The following is a 21,067-nucleotide window of genomic DNA, read 5'->3' on the forward strand; positions in this document are numbered from 1 at the left end:
TATTTTACCCTATTCAGTCTTATTTTTTTTACCCTATTTAATCTTACTTTTGGGGGGTGCCCCACTTCTCCTCGCTGCTTGCCCCCGAGCAGACCGAGGAGGGTTTGGGTTCCCCCCGTGCCCGCTCCACGCCCGGAGCTGATTTCCCAGGAAATTTATGGGGAGGGGGTGAAGGGGGGGGGGGGGTAAGAAAAAAGTTTTTAAATCGCAAAAAAAAAAAAAAAAAAAGGCTGGCTGCTGCTTTGAGGGTTTTGGGGGTCTCCGAGGGGTTGGGGGGGAGAAGCAGGGGGCTTCTGCCCCCCCCCCTCACCCCGCTGTGCAGCCCCCGGGGGGGTCGGAACGGGGGAAACAAAACCCAGCGCCACCGAGCTGGGATTTGGGCAGATCTGGAATAAATTGCTGCTGTGGGCAGGCGTAATTTGCTCCAGGTGCCTCTGTCCCCCCCCCCTCGCCCCCTCCCCACGAGCTGGGAGCCCCAGGCAAGCGGGGTCCCGGGGTGTCCCCCCAACTTGACGCCCCCTCCCCGGGCTCCCCCTGCAACCGAAACCGATGGAAATTCCCCCAAAACACCCCAGCGAGGATTTTTTTTTTTTGGGGGGGGGGGGGGGGCATCGCCCCTTGCTTTCACCATCTGGGGGTCGCGGGCCCTTGGCCACCCCCCCCCCCCCACGGACCCTCCGTGTGCCACCGCCACCCGCTGCGGTGACCCCCACGGGGCCCGGCCACCCCGCTGTCCCCACGGCTTGGGGCTTTTTGAGCCGGCGGCGTTTTGGGGTTGGGTGTGTGTGGGGTGGGGGCCGTGCTGGAATAACCCCCCCCCACCCCGTGCCTATAAATCTCCGCTCCCCCCTCCGAAAAAAAAAAAAACCCTCTCCCGGCCGCTCGCAGGAGCGCGGCGGCTGACCTAAATCTGGTTTCTCCATCGTAACCTCGGCTTTACCGCAATTAATTTTTTTCTGCTGGTCACAAGATAATTCCCGACGCCAGAAAGTCTGGAGGTCATATGAGAAGCGAATTGAGGAACAGGGCGGCACTAATTTCCTACGGGATCGCCCGGCAAAAAGCAAAAAAGGGGGGGGGAAATATCACCCACCCCAAATCTGGGGGGGGGGGGGGGGCAAAGGGGTAGGGGGCTGCAGGGGGGTGCACACGGGGCTGGGGGGAGACACCCCCCCCCCCAAATGGAGGGGTTTTGGGGTTTTGCCTTGGGGTGATGCTGTGGGGTGGCAGTGGGGGGGGTGGGGGGGGGGACGCAGGGGGACGGGGGCCACCCTGGCCACCAAGGGTCACTTGTGGGGGGGGGGGGGGGGGGGTTGGGGTGGGAGCGCGGTCCTTTGGGGCTCGTTTGCATGCGCGGGAGGGGTCCGCGGGTTCGTTTGCATAATTTGGGGGGGGAGCCGGGGCCGATTTGCATGCGGGGGGCGGGCCCGCGAGGGGCGCCCTATAAAGGGGGCGGTGCGGGGCTGCCCCAGCCCCAGTGCGCCAGCGAGGTCCGAGGGGAGCGGGGGCCCGGGGAGCGGAGAGGAGGTCCCGGAGGGGGAAGGTCCCGGAGGGGGAAGCTCCCGGAGCTTGGAGGCCGCAGGGCTCGGAGGCCCCAGCCTCAGCACCTCAGATCCCAGCAGAGCCTCGACACCCGCCGCCTCCCGTCCCCCCAAAAAAACTCAAAACAACCAAAAAAAAAAAAAAAAAACCCTCACCTCCCCCCCCCCCCCCCAGCCCCATCCCCAGCCCCAGCATGAAAGCCATCAGCCCGGTGAGGTCCGTGAGGAGCTGCTACGAGGCCGTGTGCTGCCTCTCGGAGCAGAGCCTGGCCATCGCCCGCGGCAGCAGCAACAAGAGCCCGGCGCTGGAGGAACCCATGAGCCTCCTGTACGACATGAACGACTGCTACTCCAAGCTGCGCGAGCTGGTGCCGGGCATCCCGCAGGGCACCAAGGTGAGCCAGGTGGAGATCCTCCAGCACGTCATCGACTACATCTTCGACCTGCAGATCGTGCTGGAGGAGGAGGCCAAGGGGCGCGACCCGTCCTCGGAGGCCACCCTGCTGTCCCTCAAGGTACGGGGGCTCCGCGGGGCCGGGGGCGTGATTGGGGTGGTGGTGGTCCCACTGGGGTGGTGGTGGTGGTCCCACTGGGGTGGTGGTGGTGGTCCCATTGGGGTGGTGGTGGTCCCAATAAGGGTCAGGGGGGGTGGTGGTGGTCCCGTTGGGGTGGTGGTGGTGGTCCCACTGGGGTGGTGGTGGTGGTCCCACTGGGGTGGTGGTGGTGGTCCCACTGGGGTGGTGGTGGTGGTCCCACTGGGGTGGTGGTGGTGGTCCCACTGGGGTGGTGGTGGTGGTCCCATAAGGGTCGGGGGTGGGGGTGGTGGTCCTACACGGGTCGGGAGGTGGTGGTCCTAAAGGGAGGATGGGGTGGATTTTGGGGGGACGCATCCTGCTGCCGCGGTGGCCCTGACCCCCCCCCTGTCCCCGCTCTCCGCAGGCGGCCGAGCTGGCCTCCGAGCTCTGCTCCAAAGACGAGAGCGCGCTGTGCCACTAACGCCGCCTCCAGCAGGTGAGTGTCCGCTCCCGCCCCGGCAGCCCCCCAAACCCCCCCCCAAGCATCCCCCCTCCGTCCCCCAAATCCCCCAAACCCGCCCCACGCCGCCTTCCCCCCCCATCCAACCCCTACTCCCCCCCCCGCTTAGCGCTGACCCCGCGCCCCTCATCCCTCCCGCCCCCACCCCCCCAAAAAAACCGATTTTATATTTTATTTTTATTTTTAACTCTTCTTCCTTTCTTCCCCCCCCCCCAGTGCCAATTAGCAAACACGCAGCGAGTGTCGGTTCCTGATTCGTTATCGGCCGGAGGTAAATAGCAGCTTCCTGCGCGGCGCCAGGCTGTCTGCGACCTGCCGCGGCCCCCCCCGGAGCCCCCCCCAGGCCACCACGGGGGGCCACCCGGCTGCACCCAAGCACCCTTGGGCTCCTCCATCCATCGCCCGGAGAAAAAAAAAAAGAAAATTAAAAAAGACCCCAGGTGCATCGCCCCCCCCCCAAAAAAAAAAAAAGACCCCAGGCGAGGGGAGAGGCGGCTGCTGCCCCCCCCATCTGTCCCCCCCCCCCGCCCCCCGCGACCAGGAGCTGCCTCCTCGGCGAGTTTTCGAGCGGCGTTCCCAAAATCCCGGCTTCTTTAGGACTTTTTCAGCCCGCTTTTATAAACGAGACACTTTGTACCGATAGACTGGTGAAGACGCGGTGGTTGTCTGTATATTTTTGGATTATAGCGATCGAGCCCTGTTTAAAGGCGTTTTAATAGGGGGATAGAGGGGGGGGGAGGTTTGGGGAAGGTGGGGGGGGGGGTCCTCGAATACGAACCAAACTCTCTGGGGCCACGGCCTCGTGTATTGTGGAGCTCTATACTAGAGTATAACGTTTGTACCTTTTGTGCAGGAAGGTGAAATTTCTGCGAACATGCCTTGTACTTGCTTTATAAACTTTTTATAAAAGTTACCGTTTTTACGTAATAAAGCTCGCCTCGTTCTGAATGCTTCCTTTTGGGGGGGGGAACCTCGCTGCCGCCGAGCTGCGATCGTAACTTCTAGGGTTACGGGAGGAATCTCATTAATTGTTTAATAGCTTTGAAATGTCAGCTCAGGTATGGGAGGAATTAACCCTAGGCTGCTGTCTCCCGGCGGAGGTGTCTGCCAGCTATTTTGGGTGCTGCTCTCCTTATCTGATAGGGAAGGAGCGAGGTGCCCCCCCTCCTTCTTTCCCCCCCCCCCCAGCGCTGCCGAGCCCTGGGGAGCAGCGGGAGGTGTAGCTGGAGCACTGCGGGGGGGGGGGGAGATGCTTTTCCAAGGTTTTGTCCCCCCCCTTTGGGACAGCTCTGCTGGGGCTCAGCCCCCTGCAAAGGGTGGCCCTGGGGGCTATGTAACCGCCCCCCCCCCCCAGAGGAAGGGGTGCTAATGGGCTGCAGCTGCCCAGCCTCTGATTAGGGCTGCCCAGAGCCTTGCCCTTCCCTGGGGGGCTGCTGCTTTGTGCCCCCCCCCCCCATTCTGTCCCGGTCCCTGGGGCAGCGACGTGGGGGCAGCGCCCTGGGGAAGGGCTGCTTGGAGCAGAAATGTGCCCCCCCCCCCCCCCCAATACGAGCCTTGCGATTCCCCTCTGGCCCCGAAGCAGATGTGACCCAAGCCTTGGGCTGGCTCAGCTGCGGGGTGGCTGCAGCACAGCTGGGCCGGATCCTGCTCCCCGGGGAGGGCAACTGGTGCTCAACCCCCCCCCCGGCAGCACCGTCACCTCTGCCCCCTGCTCCCGGGGTCAGGGGCACGGCGCTGGTGGCATCGGGGTGTCCCCAAATCTCCGCAGCCTCCAGGTGAGACGGGTCGGGGGAGGAGGAGGAGGAGGAGGAAGGCAGCGGGGGGGCTCGTGCAGATGTGCAAACCTCTCCCCACTGTGCCCGCTGCCCCCCCAGAGCACCTCGCCCCCGTGGGGTGACGCGGGGCCGTGGGTGTCCGGCCGAAAACCACCGCTGCCTTCCCTGGAAAAGGGACAGGGGCGGCTCCGCACCCGACATCGACAGACGTCCGTGTGCCCCAAACCACCTCTGGGACCACCGGGGGGGGGGGAACGGGGAGCATCGGGGTGTCCCTCTGCCCCCTTGTCCCCACAGCCGGAGGCTCAGGACCTTGTTTCTGCTCGCGTGGCTGAAAAATCACAATTATCCCCCAGCGATGGTCAGTGAGACCCCAATGAGACAGCTGGGCCACCCGCACCCCCAGCCTGGGGGGGGCTCAGGGGGTCCCCTCCCCGTGCCCCTTGTTGGGGACTGGGATTCCCGGGTATGGCAGCGCCACGGGCTCGCTGCCAGCTCCTGGTGGCCGCGTCCCATTGCGGCCACCCCATGATTCCCAGACCCCCTGCAGTGGGGACAGCGTCGGGGACAAACCCCGTGCGTGCCGCCGGGGCTGGGACCCCCACGCCGTCTCCCTTCGCAGGGCTGTGGCGTGGCGCCGATGCTTTCCTTGGAAATCCTGATATTTTTTTTTTTAAAGGGAAAAAATACTAAAAATAGCCCCCGCTGCTCCACTGGGGCCGGGACGGACGTTTACGGGGCGGCTTTCTCCTAAGAACCCCCCCCTCCCGCGTCCCCCCCCTCCCCGAAACCCTCGGCACCGCCGCAGCCGTTTTGCTGCACCCCTCGGTTCGCTTTCTTCTGGGGAACGAAAGGATGGGGGGAAAAAAAAATAAAAAAAAATAAAAAAAATAAAAAAAAAAGAAGTGGGGTGCTGGGAAAGCGGCCCCGAGCGGGGTGCCGGTGGTGGTGGCGGTGGCCGGGCCGGCTCTTGGCAGCCGGGAGTCTGATGCAATCGGCGGCGCGGTTCCCCACCTGTATTTGCCATTGTGTGCCCGGAGCTGTTTGCAGGTGTTTGCTGGCGCCGCGCTGTCTGAGCCGCACTTCCCTCCTCCTCCTCCCGCTGCCGGCCCGGCCAAGGCCTCCCGGCCCGCCGCCAGCCGCCGGGAGCCGGCACACGCACACGCGTGGCCTTGTGCGCGCCTGCACGGCTGGGCCTCGCTCGTGGCGCGCGCGCGTGAGCTTGCACGCCCGCCGTGCTCGGGGCCGCGTGGTGGGAGCGGGGCTCCCACGCAGCTCTTGCTTGGCCGCGTGCCGGTGTGCACGCGCGGCCGCTGCCTGCACGCGGTTTTACACGCGAACGTGCACGCTCGCACACGCGTGTGTTCGCAGGGCGGGCGTGCAGGTACGCGTACCCGCTCCCGTGAGGGCACGCACGTGTGCATGCACACGCTGGCAGAGACACGATGCATCCCCCCCCCAGCTCAGCAGCCCCTCACGTGCTCTGCTGGGACATACGTGTGCGTGCACGTGAGTGCACCAACACACGCGCACCGCTGCTGGGGTGCAGCTCGCACGCGTGTGCACGCCCTCAACAGGAGCGCACGCGTGCACACCCAGGCGTGCGTGCACAACGCCCGCGAACACATGCATGCTTGCATGCACACACACGCGCACGCACCCACCCCCGCGTGCACGCAGCCACATGCATGTGCGTGCACACACACGCACGTGCACACACGTGTGCATCCAGCAGGGACAGCCACACGCGCAAAAGCACCGTGCGGTGGCGGGGGCGGCTCGGGGCTGCTGCTGCCTTTTGGGTTCCTGCTCAGCCCCCCGGCAGCCGCTTCCCCTCCGACCCCCCCGGGACCACCGGGCAGACCCAGGCTCCCCACGTGCAGCCCCAAAATTTGCCAGGACCTGGATCCGAGCTCCGCCCGTGCCTCAGTTTCCCCATCCACACGGAGGGAAGGGGCAGCAGCTCCAGGAGGCAAACTGGGAGAGGGGATGGGCCCTGCTGGGGTAACTGGGAACGGCTGGCGGCGGTACTGGAGCAGCCTGGCTCCGGAAGCGCTGGCACGCGTCCCACGTCCCCTCTCCTTTCCCACCGGTGTCCCTCTGGTTTCAAACTGGAGCCGGACCAGTTTGGGGGACTGACTCCACATTAACCCCTCCGGCTCCGGGACGCTGCTCTGGTTCTTCCCAGCTCTGTGCCCCCTTCCTCGGGGTTAGCAGGGGTGTCACAGGGCACGGCGGCGTGGTGGCACACCGTCTGCTGCTTGTCACCGCGAGGTCACGCTGCACGGCTCTGCCAGCGCCCACCACGGCTCCTCCGCTCAGCACCGGGAGGGTGAGGGGGCTCTGCTGCCCCCCGGGATGTCCACATTGGGGGGGGAGCAATGGGGTCGGATCCGGCACGGGACCACCAGGACCACCCTGACCGCCCGTGCCCCCTGTGGCCACCAGCGCGAGCAGGACGTGGACACCAGCCCACAGCATCGCCCACCGGTGAGGTGGGGAGGGGGCAGCGAGGGGGGCACGTCCACATCCACGGCCCAGTGGCTGCGGGGGGACCCCCAGGCTCCCCGGCAGGACGCCTGGGACCACCGGGACCACATCTCCAAGTTGTCCCCGGGACACTTCCTCGCCTCCATCACGGTCACCCTTCGTCCCCACGGTGGGGATGATCCTCGCTCATCAGGACCCCGCAGCCCCCGCAGAAGGTGAGCGTTGGCTGCCCCCACCACCGGCCCCGCCGCCCCTTCCCTCGCCTTTCCCTTTTCCCATCCCTTTTGTTGCCTCCGGGAACGGGGCTGTGAAACCCCACAGCTCCATTTGCTGGGGGAGAGACACCCCAAAAACCATCACGCATGGGGAGGGAGGCCCCCTGCTCACAGGGGGCAGGGGCTTCATCCATAGCAGCCGCTGGAGAAGCCACGAGGGTTTCTGTTCTGCACCTGGGGGGGCAGCTGGTGGCCGGGCGGTGGTGGCCGCGTGCCCCTCGGTCCTGCCCCGGCCTCCTCCCCCTGTGCCCCCTCGGGTCCCTCGGCCAGCCGGGCAGTGCCGTGGGGGGGTTTCGAGGTGGTGCCCGGCTGGCACAGAGCCGTGGCGAGGGCTGCCGGGAGCCGGGCTGGGGGCCTGCAGCATCTCCCCACCCCCCTGTCCCCCTGTCCCCGAGTCCCTCCGTCCTGCCAGGTGTGCCCCCCCCATCCCTGCACCCCTCTGTCTGCCTCCGGGTGTCCCTTGCTCCCTGCACCCCGAGTCCTTCTGTCTCCCCACCCCTCCTCTCTGCGCCCCCCAGGTCCCTCCATCCCTCCGGCCCTGGGTCCCTTCGTTCCCCTGGCCCTGTGCCCCTCCATCCCTGTGTCCCCCCACACCCCTGTGTCCCCGTGTCCCCTCCACCCGTGTCCCCCCACCCCTGTGTCCCCTCATTACTCCGTCCTTCTATCCCTCCTCCAAACCTGTGTCCCCACATCCCCCCATCCCTGTGTCCTTTCACCCCCCTGTGTCCCTCCGTCCCTCGTCCGTCCCTCTGTCCCCCCGTCCCTCTGCCCCTCGTCCATCCCGGTGTCCCCCATCCTGTCCCTCCAACCCTTCCTCCCCGTGTCCCTGTGTCCCCTCACCCCCCCCCCGTGTCCCCCTGTCCCTCCATCCCCGTGTCCCCCTGTGTCCCCCCATGTACCCCTGCCCTCCATCCCCGTGTCCCCCTGTCCCTCCATCCCCGTGTCCCCCCGTGTCCCCCTGTGTCCCCCTGTCCCTCCATCCCCGTGTCCCCCCGTGTCCCCCCGTGTCCCCCTGTCCCTCCATCCCCGTGTCCCCCCGTGTCCCCCCGTGTCCCTCTGTCCCTCCATCCCCCTGTCCCTCCATCCCCGTGTCCCCCTGTCCCTCCATCCCCGTGTCCCCCCGTGTCCCCCCGTGTCCCCCTGTCCCTCCCTCCCTCCCTGCCGGTCCCGCGGGGGGGCCGGGGCCGGGCGCGGTGCCGCAGCTCGCTGCTGCCGCCCCCAGGGCCGCGGAGGAAGAGCCGGGGCCGGCAGCGCTGCCAGGGCCGGGGGGGCTGCTCCGGGGCGCGCCCCCCGTGGGGACCAGCAGGGCCACCCCCGCTGTCCCCTCCCCGTGTGTCGCAGCAGGGTGGCCACCAACCATGGGGCAGGGGTCCCGTCGCCACCACCAACCATAGGCAGGGGTCCCCGTGGCCACCACCAGCCCCCAGGCTGGGGGTCCTTATGGCCACCACCGACCACCAGGTAGGGGTCCCCGTGGCCACCACCAACCATCGGGTAGGGGTCCCATGGCCACCACCACCAACCATCGGGCAAGGGGTCCCCATGGCCACCATCAACCATAGGCAGGGGTCCCCATGGCCACCACCAGCCCCCAGGCTGGGGGTCCTTATGGCCACCACCGACCACCAGGTAGGGGTCCCCGTGACCACCACCAACCATCGGGTAGGGGTCCCATGGCCACCACCACCAACCATCGGGCAAGGGGTCCCCGTGACCACCACCAACCATCGGGTAGGGGTCCCATGGCCACCACCACCAACCATCGGGCAAGGGGTCCCCATGGCCACCACCAACCATAGGCAGGAGTCCCCATGGCCACCACCAACCATTGGGTAGGGGTCCCCGTGGCCACCACCACCAACCATTGGGCAAGGGGTCCCTGTGGCCACCACCAACCATGGGGCAGGGGTCCCATGGCCACCATCAACCATCAGACAGGGGTCCCATGGCCACCACCAACTATAGGCAGGGGTCCCCGTGGCCACCACCAGCCCCCAGGCAGGGAGTCCTTATGGCCACCACCGACCACCAGGTAGGGGTCCCCGTGGCCACCACCACCAACCATTGGGCAAGGGGTCCCTGTGGCCACCACCGACCATGGGACAGGGGTCCAATGGCCACCACCAACCATCAGACAGGGGTCCCATGGCCACCACCAACTATAGGCAGGGGTCCCCGTGGCCACCACCAGCCCCCAGGCAGGGAGTCCTTATGGCCACCACTGACCACCAGGTAGGGGTCCCCGTGGCCATCACCAACCATGGGGCAGGGGTCCCCATGGCCACCACCAACCATGGGGCAGGGGTCTCCATGGCCACCACCAACCATCGGGTAGGGGTCCCATGGCCACCATCAACCATGGGGCAGGGGTCTCCATGGCCACCACCGACCACCAGGCAGGGGTCTCCATGGCCACCACCAACCATCGGGTAGGGGTCCCATGGCCACCATCAACCATGGGGCAGGGGTCCAATGGCCACCACCAACCATCGGACAGGGGTCCCATGGCCACCACCAACCATAGGCAGGGGTCCCCGTGGCCACCACCAACCATCAGGTAGGGGTCCCATGGCCACCATCAACCAAGGGGCAGGGGTCCCCGTGGCCACCACCACCAACCATCGGGCAAGGGGTCCCTGTGGCCACCACCGACCATGGGACAGGGGTCCCATGGCCACCACCAACTATAGGCAGGGGTCCCTGTGGCCACCACCAGCCCCCAGGCAGGGCGTCCTTATGGCCACCACCGACCACCAGGCAGGGGTCTCCATGGCCACCACCAACCATCAGACAGGGGTCCCCATGGCCACGACCAACCATTGGGCAGGGGGTCCTGTGGCCACCACCAACCACCAGGCAGGAGGTCCTTTTTTGTCCTTCCCCAGCCCAAAAGCAGGAGAATTTGGACAAAACGAGCGCTTCCTACAGAAGCCATCGGTGGGCGGAGGGCGGGAGGCCAGAAGAGGATCCCCCCCCCCCCGCCCCCCCCAGCCTGCAGCTGGTCGGGGCAGAGATCTGCCCTTTGCTCCCGCTATCAGCACGTAAGGGCTGGGAGGTTCTTCTCCGGGGTGCTGGGCTGGGTTCGTGGGGTGCTGGAGGCAGGATTGGTGCCCGGTGCTGCCCGTGGGGGTGTCTCCCAGCGGGACGGTGGCAGGGACGGCTGTCCCTCCCCGGTGGCATTTCGGGGGGGCTTGCTGGAGGCCCCCAGCCACGGGACAGGCTTTTCCCCCAGGAATCTCAGCAGGATCGGGCCCCGGTCCTTGGATCCCTGCAGCAGGGCTGTGCTCCTGGTGGGGGGACGCAGTGCCCCCCCCTGCCGTGAGGCTTTTTGTTCCACCTCGAAGCCGCTGCATGGTTTTGGGTGTCTGTCCCCCCCCCAGTTGTGGTCTGGTGCCCATCCCCGTCCCCTTTTCACAGCGGGGGCCATGGTGCTTGTGTCTGCGTGTCCGTCTTCTCGGGGGGGTTTTGGTAAGAAAGTCCTCCCTGCGCCTGAGCTGCAGCCCCGAGAGCGGGGGGCTTTGGGATTGGAGCGGGGACTTGGGGGGAACCAGCCTCAATGGGTTAAACTCGGGGACTGTTTGGGGTGAAAACACAGAGATTTGGGCTCCTGAGGCCAAACCTGCTGCTGCTGACTCCCTGCTGGATCACCCACCCCCTGCACACCCCCGCCTGCACAGTCCCCATCCCAGTCCCAGTCCCAGTCCCAGTCCCAGTCCCAGTCCCAGTCCCAGTCCCAGTCTCAGTCTCAGTCCCCACCCCGTCCCAGTCTCAGTCCCAGTCCCCATCCTAGTCTGTCCCAGTTCCTATGCCAGTCCCAGTCCGCGTCCCCGTCCCAGTCCATCCCAGTCCCAGTCCGCATCCCAGTCTGTCCCAGTTCCTATCCCAGTCCCAGTCTCAGTCCCATTCCCAGTCTGTCCCAGTCCCAGTCCCTGTCCCACTCCCAGTCCCTGTCCCAGACCCCATCCCAGTTTGTCCCAGTCCCAGTCCCAGACTGTCCCACTCCCAGTCCCAGTCCCAGTCCGTCCAGTCCCAGTCCCAGTCCCCATCTGTCCCAGTCCCCACCCGCCGAGAACCCGAGCAGGTGGCGCCAAACAAGCCCCGCCCCCCTGATTTGCATACGAAGCCCCTCCCCTCCCTCCCGCGCGGCTCCGCGGGCTGCCGCGGGGCGGGGCGGCGGCGGCGGCAGCCAATCAGCGCGCGGCGTTTTCCGCGGGAAATCCGAATTTCGCGGCACGGCGTTTGGCGCTTAAAAAAAAAAAAAAAAAAAAGGTTAAAAAAAACCCGGGGCGAGCGAGGAGGAAAAGCAGCGGCCGGCACGGAGGGGGGGGGACGCAACCGCGGGGGGGGCACCGGGCCGCGCCGCCCCCGGCCCCATCCGGGCCGAGCGAGCTGATTTTGGGGCTAAACGCGGTGTTTTTAGGGCCGAGCGCGCCTTTTCCGCCTTGCTTTTTCCTGCCCCCCCCCCCCCCCCCCGCGCCTTTTTTTTTTTTTTAATTCATTTTTTTATTTTTTTTTTCCGGGGTGTTTAGGTCCGCGCCCGGCTGGTTCCCACGACCCCCCCCCCCCCCCCCCAAAAAAAAAAAAATGCCGCCGGTGATGTCGTGACCCCCCCGCCCCGCGGAGCCGCCCGGTTCTACCCCCCCCCCCCCCAGCTCCCTCCCCCGGGCCGGCTTCTCGGAAGGACTTTGCAATGCTGCGGCTGCCCCGGGGAGTGTCCCCAGCCCCGGGGGGGGGCGCGGCCCTCCCGCCCCCCTCTGCCCAGCGCCCCCCCAAAAAAGCCGTGCCGGCCATGGGCTCCTCGGAGCGGGGGGGCTCCGCTTTGTGCAGCCCCCCGCTGCCCGCAGCCTGCTGCAGCCGGGGCTCCTCGCAGGGGGGGGGCTGCGGGGCCGCTCCCCGGGGGGGGGGCTGCCTCTTCGCCACCCCCCAGAGCCCCCACCTCAGGACCCTCCGCTCGGCCTCGGCGGGACGGCTGCCGGTAAGGTGCCTGCACCCCCAACCCTGCTTTATTTATTTATTTTTTTGGGGGGGGGGGGGAGGGTGTTGGGGGGGGCTGCCGGCTCGGTGCAAGGAGGGGACAGGGTGGGGAGCAAGGAGGAGGGAGGGGGGGCGATGCCAGGAGGCCCCCCCAGGTCGTGCAGCTCTTATGGGGGTCCCCCTGCACCGCCGGGCCTGGGGGGGGGGGGGGCAGGGCTCGGGCGTTTCTCAACTTCCCCGGCTGCCTCCCGCCTTCCTCTTTTTCTACATTTTTCTGCCTTTTTTTTTACATTTTTATTTTCCCCCCCCTCCCGCTCCGGGTTGCCGCCGTGACCCGTCCCGGGGGGGGGGGTGCACACAGGGGGCTGGGGCGTTGCAGCTCCGCTGCCCAAGCTTGGTTCCCCCGGGGTTCGCAGCGGCGTTTTGTGGGGGCTCGACGTGAAACCATCCTCTTCCTCCTTGGGAGGAAGGAGCCGAGCTGGGAGCTGGTTTGTTTTTATTTTCTGGGGAGCTGGTTTATTTTTTTATTTTATTTTTTTGGGGGGCGGGCGGGGGGGGGGATGTTGGTGACAGCCCCGTTTGGCCGTGTCACCCAGCGCTGGGCTGTGCTCGCAGAACCCGTGGGTCCCAATGGGGAAACTGAGGCCGCCCCATGCCAGGTATTGGGGCCCGGTTCTCCTGGGGGCCCCCCCCCCCAAATCTGCCCGGCCCCGCTGGCAGCTGGGGCTGGCATTTAATTCCTGCCGGCCCCGGGCGCGCGTCCAGCCCTCACTGTGAGCCTCTGTTCTCCCCGGTGCTGGAGCCATCCCAGGCCCCGCTCGCTCCCATCAGCGTCTCGATTTATTTGCTTATTCCCCCCTTCCGTGGTCGCTGATGCCTGGTGCCAGCTGGGGATGGCGCAGCGGTGGGGGCAGAGTTTTTCTTTCTTTTTTTTTTTTTTTTCCTTGCTCCCCCCACCCCGCGCTGCCCGTGTGGGTCTGTCCTGGCTGCTGCCTTCTGCACGGCCCCGTCCCGGGTGGGCTGCGGGGCCACCTGTCCCCTCCCCGGCTTTGGGAGCTGCTTTTGGCCGCCGTTGTCTCCGAACACCGTGTCCTGCTGCCGGGGGTGGTTGTGTTGAGAGACACGCAGCCCCCCCCCCCCCCCTTCCAATAAAACACCCCAAATCCCCCCAAACGCAGCGCCTGCCTTGCCGCAGAGCTTTTCGGGGGGGCCCTTCGGCATCGCCACCCCTGCTCGGTGCTGTGCCCGGGGGATGCTCGGGGTGCTCCTTGCCCACGTCCCCCCGCCCTGCGTGGCTCGGGGGGGGGGGGCTCGTGTGATGCTGGGGGCACCGCTCGCTCTGTGCTGGGGGGGTCCTGGTCTGTCCCCACTGCCGGACGTGGGGCGCGCATCTAGGCGGGGACCCTGCTCCCGGGGACCCTGCTCCCGGGGACCCCGCCGCAGTGGCTCGTGGCCACGGTGGCTCGTGGCCGGGGTGGCTCGGGCACGCTCCCAAGCGCCACCTTTGTGTGCAGAGCCGGGGCCAGCAGATAAGGAGCGCCTCGTCCCCGCTCCCACCTGCCTGCGGGACTCGTGCCACACAAACGGGGACGCTTGGCTCCAGCTGCCTCGCACCAGGAGCCCACGCTGGGTTGTCCCCCGCGTGCCCCGGCAGGAAGGCAAGCCGGGTGTCCCCCGTGGCCCTGAAAGACCCCAGGTTTTCCCTCGGGGTCTGATTTGGGGACCCCAGAATTGGTAAGCGGGTGTCCCCCACGCACACGTCTACTTCAGAGCCGCGTTGGCCGGTGCCGATCCCACCCCGACTGTTGGCCATATGGGATCTCTGTAGGGTCTCTGTAGGGCTGCCAAGGAGCCTCGGGGAGCGCCTGAGCCCTGCGGGAGGGGGGGGGTCCCGGCCCTCCCCGCCTCCTCCGTGCTGGGGAAAAGGGGTTCAGAGTCCGCCGTGGGTTCGGTGCGAGCGGGCAGGGCAAGGCCGCCCGTGCAAAGAGCAGCTGGTGCGGGGGGGTGGCAGCACCGGGGAACAGAGCAGAGCCCCTTTCCCCTTGGGGGGGGCAGTGAAACCCTCAGCAGCCCCCCAGCTTTACTGGGAGGACCCGGGGGGTTTCCCCATCCCACCCAGACCCCACAGCCACCCACCAGAGGGGTGACTTTGGGGTGCTGCAGATGGGTGTGAGGGTGGTGGGCACCCACCCCGCTGCTGGGGCTCCTTCTGGCTCCGTGACCTCCCCCCCCAGCTTCTCTCCCTCGGGAACTTCCCTCCCAGCTCCGTGCAGGATTTGGGGTTTTTGGAGGGGTCGGAGGTGCCCCAAGACCCTCGGAGGGGCAGCGGTACCCCTGGGTGCTGTCCTCCCTATCATGAGCCCGATCCTTCCCAGCTCCCCGTCCTGCAGCCAGGGGCTGAACCCCCCCCTCCCCACCTCCAGCCCCCCCAAAATCTGGCTTTAGCTGGGGGCTCTGCAAAAAAAACCCACCCCCTCTATATCCCAAAAAGCAGGGAGGGCGGCATCCCAGGGCCGGACCCAGCACCCTTGGCACCGCCGTGTCCCCGGCACGCTGGCGGGACCCTGGGGTGCCCCGTGCCACCCCCAGCCGGGCGCGTCGTGCCCCCCCTTCACCCCCCCCCCCCTTACTTCGGGTGCTGCGTTTCCCACGCCCCGGGGAGCGTGGGGGGGGCGGCGGGGCTGGCTCCGGGAGGGGGCCCTGGGTGTGTGTGTGTGTTTTTGGGGGGGTGGCGGTGACGGGCAGAGCCCAGGCAAGCCCGGGGAAGGCAGCGGCGCTGTTGAAACCCAGCGTTGGCAGGAGGAGCGCCCGCGGCCCCCGGGGGGAGAGGTTGCTCTGATGCTTGGGCTGGGCGCTGGGTGTAGCCCCTGGCGCCGGGGCTGTTGGCAGGAGGAGCTGGCGGGGGGCCCGGACCCCCCCCCCCCCTTTTATTTTTATTTTTTTTCTATCCCCCCCCAACACCTCAGGCTCCTGCTGGAGCTTCCTTTCCCACCCCCCAGCACCGCATCGGGGCGCTGCGCTGCCCCCCTCCCCAGGCAGAGATGGGTTGGGGGTGGTGTGGGGGGGTCCGGCGGTGTCCCCTGGGGTGGGGGGCTCGGGGTTTGGCTGCCTGCTCCCCCCCCCAGCCCCCCCCAGGCTCTGGCTGTGCCTGGCTCAGCTGTCGTGTGCCTAATCCTGCCCGGCCGGGGGGGCGGCAGCTGGGACGCAGGAGGGGACCCCCTTGTCTATTGTGCTTGGTGGCCGTGTCCCAGCCCTGGCTGGAGCCCCCCCCAGCTGCACGAGGGGTCCAAGTTGTGTGTTCCCCCCCCCCGACCGTGCCCCCTGCTTTGCTCCGTGCCTCAGTTTCCCCACTGCTCCGGGAGAGGGGGAGCAGCCGAAGCCCTGCACGGGGCTCTTGGTGATGGGGACACGGGGGTGGCCACGGATGGCGGTGGCCACAGGGGCCAGGGTTCAGGTGCCAGCAGGAGGGGGGCCCTGGATGTGCCCCCCCCCCCGTTCCCATCCCAAATCTCGCTGGCAGATGCTCGGGGTCTGCTCTGGGGCAGGCGTTTCCCATGCGCTCCCCGTTCCCCATTGGGGTGCCGGCAGCTCGGGGGCAGAGCCGGGGATTGGGGCAAACCTGCTCGGGTGGGGGGGGTGCGGGGGAGGCAGCGAATTCCCACAGGAGCTCGGGAGGGACCTGGCTCCCTGGGGGGGCGGAAAACAGCCCCTGGCGCCTCTCCTGCCCCTCCCCACAAAGCTGGGTGCGCTCCCCGGGGAGCCGGAGCCGTGCCGAGCCGCCACGGGGACCCGGCTGCCATGAGGGACGTGCTGGGGGGGGCCCTGTGGGACAGCCCGGCCTGGGAGCAGGTATGGGATTGGGGGGGGGGGGGGGCGCTGGGGGGAGCGGGGTGGAACTGGGGGGCAGCACTGGGGGGCTGCTTTCTGCTGCCGAGCCAAATTACATCCCCCCCCCTTCCCCAGGTAAAGTCCCCTTGGTTGCGTTTAGGGACGTGGGGGGTCCTTGTGTGCATCGCGGGGGGGTGGGCGATTTGCTGACACCCCCGGCTCCGCTGTGCCCCCCCCTCTGCTTCCTGGGGTCTCTTATCCCAGAGTGATGCTGGAGGTTGGGGGGGGGGGTCCCCTGGGGGTTACATCAAGGAGCTGCTTGGCAGGGTGTCCCCTCTCCAAGGACCCCACGGACCCCCCCTGTTGCCCCCCCCCCCACTTTGCTCCAGCTGGGTGCAGGTGGCTGGGGGCACCCCTGGGTGGCTCCCAGGTGTGTGGTGGCAGCGGGGTCCCCTGTGCTGCCCGCACCCATGGCAGGGTGGTGGGGGGGGGGGAGCAGCCCCGTGCCCCTCAGACCACCTGGGGGGGCCGGGGGGGGGGGCAGGATCCGGTCTCGCCGCCCCCTCCCTGCAGCCGCGGGGTGCCGGCACCTCCCGTTCCCAGGGCTCGGCCCCCGGAGCCGTGCCAGCAGCTGGGGGCAAGGGGAAATCCCTGCGGCTTCCCCAGGCAGGGCTGGGGCGCCGGGCAGGAAGCGATCGGGGGGGGGGGACCCGGCCCCCCCCACCCCAACCATCCCTGGTGGCCCCGTCGCCTGCACGGGGGTGCTGAGCGGGAGCGCTTCCCACAAGGGGTGTTGGAGGCAGGCGGGGGTCTCGCGAGGTGTCCCCAGCCTGCGGCGGTGCCCGGGGCTCCGCGATGCTCCGGGGGGGGGCTCCGGGGGGAGCCCGGTCCTGCCCCAATGCGGGCTTTTCTCTCCTGCTCCAGGCCAAGCGGAAACTGGACCTGGAGGGCCTCGACTTCCGCACGCCCAAGGGGAAGGGCAGGGCGCTGGCGCAGGTCCCCAGCCCCAGGAGTAAGTTGGGGAGCGACGGGAGGGGTGCTGGGGGGGGGGGCAGACCCCATTTCCCAGAGCTGTGCGGGCAGAAAACCCCTGGGGATGGGGCGGGGGGATCGATCCGGGCTATTTCTTGGGTATTTTTCCACCAGCTTGGGGATTCCGCCAGGTTTAGCGACCCCGGCGTGGCCAGCCCCGTGCCACCTCCACCCCACGCTAAGGGGGGGTCCTCTGCTTTCCCCGCAGCCCCCAAATCCCCCGGGGAGAAGACGCGCTACGACACCTCGCTGGGGCTGCTCACCAAGAAGTTCATCCACCTGCTGAGCGAGTCGGCCGACGGCGTGCTGGACCTCAACCGCGCCGCCGAGGTGCTGGGGGTGCAGAAGCGGCGCATCTACGACATCACCAACGTGCTGGAGGGCATCCAGCTCATCCGCAAGAAGTCCAAGAACAACATCCAGTGGATGTAGGCGATGCTCTCGGGGGGAGGACGGGTGCGCGGGGTTGGTTTTTTGGGGGAGAGGCGGCTTCAAGGCCGGGGGTCCCTCACGTCTCCGCCCGCAGGGGGACGGGGATCTTCGAGGACGCAGCGGTGGCGGCCAAGCAGCAGGCGCTGCGCGGGGAGCTGGCCGAGCTGGCCAAGGCGGAGCGGGCGCTGGAGCAGCTCCTGCAGGACTGCGCCCTGCAGCTCCGGCAGCTGACGGACCACGAGGACAACCAGAGATATCCTTGCCTGGGGAGACGCGTGGCCGCGGGGGGCTGGGGGACCCCTCCGAGTCCCTTTTTCTCCCTTTCGCTTCCCTGCGGGGCTGTCCCGCGTGTCCTGGGGGGGGGTTCTCGGAGGTCGATACCTGGCGGCAGCGCTGTGGGATGGGGAGTTGGGGCCGTCCCGCTCGTGGTCCTGCTTTTTCCTATACCTCGTCCCTGCCCACGCTGGCGTACGTCACCTACCAGGACCTCTGCACCATCAGCAACTTCCAGGAGCAGACGGTGATCGCCGTGAAGGCTCCCCCCGAGACGAGGCTGGAGGTGCCGGACTTCAGCGAGGTGTGTGTGGGGCCAGGAGCCGTCCCCCGGCAGCGGGGTCGGTGCCGGGATGCTGCCGTGCCCGCACCGTGCCCCGCCGTGCCACCTGGGGCATCTCACGGGTGCAGCCCAGCATTGCCCCGAGCGCTTTTGGGGTGTCTCCGTGGGGCTGTTTGACCCTGAGCGGATCCTTTAGGGGTTGTGGGTGTGGGGTGATGCCCTGCTGGGACCTCGCACAGGTTGGGGGCAGCGGGGTGGGCTCTGCGCGCCCCCCTGGATGCCCCCCCTGAGCCCTGCTCTGCCCGGCCAGGACAACCTGCAGCTCTACCTGAAGAGCACCAACGGCCCCATCGAGGTGTACCTGTGCCCGGAGGAGATCGCGGAGGACAGCCCCACCAAGCAGCACGGCGTCCCCTCCGCCGCCACTCCCCCCCCGCAGGACAGCAGCACCCACCCCTCCCTACAAAACAACCCCGAGCCCCCCAGCACGTCCCCGCAGCCCCTCCACGGGCACCGTGCCCCATCCTTGTCCCCGTCCCTGCCCCTCTCCAGCCCGGGGGGGCCCGGCTCCCTGCTGGAGGTGGGGACGGGGCTGCTGGGCTCCCCCCAGCACCTCCTGCAGCAGACAGAGGACCAGCTGCCCTGCGCCCCCTCCTACCTGGACTCGGCCCCCTTTGTCACCTTCTCGCCCCCCCTGGAGCAGGACGACTACCTCTGGGGGCTGGAGGACGGCAAGGGCGTCAGCGACCTCTTCGAGGCGTACGATCTGGGGGAGCTGCTGAAGAACTGAGCCTCTGCTCCCCGATGCCACCCCCCTTTGCCTGCTGTCCCCCCCCCTCCGTGCCTGTCCCCCAGGTGGGTGGGATGGACAGCGCAGCGCCCTGGGTGGCTTTGCCTCGGTCGTTGGTTGTCACCCGGGGGGGTTTGGGGGTGCCAGGGCCGGTGCTCCCCTCCATCACCCCCACACCTCGAGGGCTGCTGGCAGACCTGGGGGGGCTTTTGGGTGCATGGCACGGGGTCAGGGGCACCCCAGCCCCCCGGGCAGCACAGAAACCCCTGCCCAGAAGGGGCTTTGCTGTGTGTGGGGTCGCGTTTTGGGGTCGCGTTTTGGGGCCGCTCTGGTTGCTCCCCAGTCCGACTGGTGCTTCGGGGTGGTGGCCGCTTGTTTGGATGGTGCGGGGCACGGCACGGCGCAGCTCTCCTGGGGTATGAGCTGATGGATGGAACGCCACCGAGGTGGTGCTTCCCCCCGCCCAGTAGCTGAAATATCCTTAAAAAAAATTAGCATAGGTGAAATCACCTTTTTGTTAAAGGGGGGGAGGATGCTGAACCTCTTAAAACAGCCGTGGGCAAACCGCTTGCAGAGCATCCCCTCTCCTGCCTGTGTCGGCTCCTTGAGAGCTGTTGGTGCTGGTGGGGGGGGGGGGGGATGTCTGAACTGGAGCTTAATGGGCAGGAGGTGGTGGTGACTGGGGCAGGGGGGAGCCGGGAGCAGGGCGGGGGGGTTGGCGGTGCGGCTGTGCCAGCGGCAGAGCCGGGTGCGCTGCGTACCCCTTGGTCCTTCCCAGCTGCGCCTCGCCCAGAGAAACCCAAGCTTTTCCCTAATATTACTGCTTTCCCCTTCTTTGCGGGGGGGTGGGAGGCTCGGCCCCCTCGCCCCATGCTGGGATCAACCTGGAGCCGGTTCCCTGCGCTGATTTTTCCCCTGGGTGCCGGACACTGGGGCTGGATGCGGCCGCTCAGCTTTGGGCTCTGCACGGCCTCATCCCGCAGCAAGGATGTGTCGGGGGGGGGGTTGAAATCCTGCCCCGGCCCCATCCCTCCCCTTGGGAACTTCGGGCAGAGTTCCTCCCCCCAGGCTTTTCCTCCTGCCCTTGTAAATTGTACCTTAATTATTGCACTGTATTTATACGGGACCCACCTTCGGCACGGCGCTGTCGAGGGTTTCTTTGGCGTTTGGGGTTTTTAAGCGAGTGTATTTAAGTCGTCCTTCCTCGAGGTTTGCTCTCCTGCAGTTTGGCTTGGACGTGGTGTGGGTGAGGATGTGTTTTGTCGTGAAAAACTCGTGGCACTTGGTGTTTGTTGCTCGGGAGGGGATGAAATGAAATAAAACTTCTGAGTCAGAGGGGCTTGTCTTCCTCGAAGAAGCAAAACGCCGCGGTTTGCAGTGCGTTTCGGGGGGAGGGAGGCGGTTTTGCTTCTGCTTTTGGTGGGGGAAAAAGCCTGGTTTTAGGATTTCCGGCGGGTCAGCCTGCTCCGTGGCGGGTGGATGGAGAAGGGGGTTGAGACGAAGCCGTGATCGGCGCAAAGCAGCGAGTGTGGGACAAGCACTGGGGTCAGGATGCCCGGGTGCACCCGCTTTGGGGGCTGCGGGGACGTGCCCGTGGAGGGTCCTGCCCCAGGCCACCAGCCCCAGGATTGCTGGGCTGTGACCCGGTGATGCCAACGGTGCCGGTGGCACCCGGTGATGTCCGGTGATGTCCGGTGGCACCCGGTGATGTCCGGTGGCACCCGGTGATGTCCGGTGGCACCCGGTGCCCTGGGGCCGCACCGCTCGTCCCATGGGGTCTGGCACGGCAGAGGAGGAGGGTGAGAGGCACCGGGTCCTGTCCCCATCCCCGGGGGGCTGCGTGTCCCGGAGCGGCTGGCGGTGTCGCAGCCGTGTCCCCCCCCCGACCCCCGGCTGGCAGTCCCCGGGCCGGCCAGGAGGTGGCAGGGCCACCCCAAGAAAGGGGCTGCGGGGATTAGGGGGGGGGGCTCCCGAGCCTGGCCCACGCTGCTTTAAGTCCCTGTCCTGGGCTGGCCACAGGGATGCTTTGCTGGGGTCAGCCCCCCCCCCCCCAGTACCCCAAGGAGGTGCGTGGATGGTGGGGGGGTCCCAGCCAGGACCCCTTGGGAGCCCCCAAATTCCTCCCGTTCCCCTGCAGCAGTCTCACCGGGGCCACAGCCTCTTAACCTTGTCCCTGGCAGATGGGGGCTAAGGGGTGTGTGTGGTGCCCCCCCCCGATCCTATAAACACCTTCACCCCCTTAGCAGGGCACCTCGCAGCCCCGCACACCCCATCCTGGCCGGCTGCTGGCCCAGGCTGTGCTGGGGTTTTTCTTTACCGGGTTTTCTTTAACGTTGTCA

General features: G+C 67.4%; 2 protein-coding genes across 3 annotated transcripts; both read left to right on the forward strand.

The window, feature by feature from the left end:
* The first annotated feature begins 1,476 nt into the window (after positions 1–1,476).
* On the forward strand, positions 1,477–3,507 carry ID3 (inhibitor of DNA binding 3). The gene is made up of 3 exons (XM_083810480.1): positions 1,477–2,056; positions 2,481–2,552; positions 2,793–3,507. The coding sequence occupies exons 1-2, from the start codon at positions 1,736–1,738 to the stop codon at positions 2,535–2,537; spliced, it is 378 nt and encodes a 125-aa protein (XP_083666606.1). The 5' UTR covers positions 1,477–1,735; the 3' UTR covers positions 2,538–2,552; positions 2,793–3,507.
* Positions 3,508–11,748: 8,241 nt separating this feature from the next.
* Positions 11,749–20,063, forward strand: E2F2 (E2F transcription factor 2). 2 transcript variants are annotated; one of them, XM_083810490.1, is made up of 6 exons: positions 11,749–12,091; positions 16,843–16,930; positions 17,159–17,378; positions 17,477–17,657; positions 17,867–17,959; positions 18,249–20,063. In XM_083810490.1, the coding sequence occupies exons 1-6, from the start codon at positions 11,807–11,809 to the stop codon at positions 18,726–18,728; spliced, it is 1,347 nt and encodes a 448-aa protein (XP_083666616.1). In that variant the 5' UTR covers positions 11,749–11,806; the 3' UTR covers positions 18,729–20,063. The 2 variants fall into 2 exon arrangements, 1 of the variants encoding a protein (XP_083666616.1); XR_014575247.1 differs by lacking the exon at positions 11,749–12,091 and adding an exon at positions 14,929–15,939 and having other exon boundaries at positions 17,477–17,959; positions 18,249–18,387.
* Positions 20,064–21,067: the final 1,004 nt, after the last annotated feature.

The sequence above is a fragment of the Anser anser genome (assembly GCF_964211835.1).
Source record: "Anser anser genome assembly, chromosome: 24".
Lineage (NCBI taxonomy): Eukaryota > Metazoa > Chordata > Aves > Anseriformes > Anatidae > Anser > Anser anser.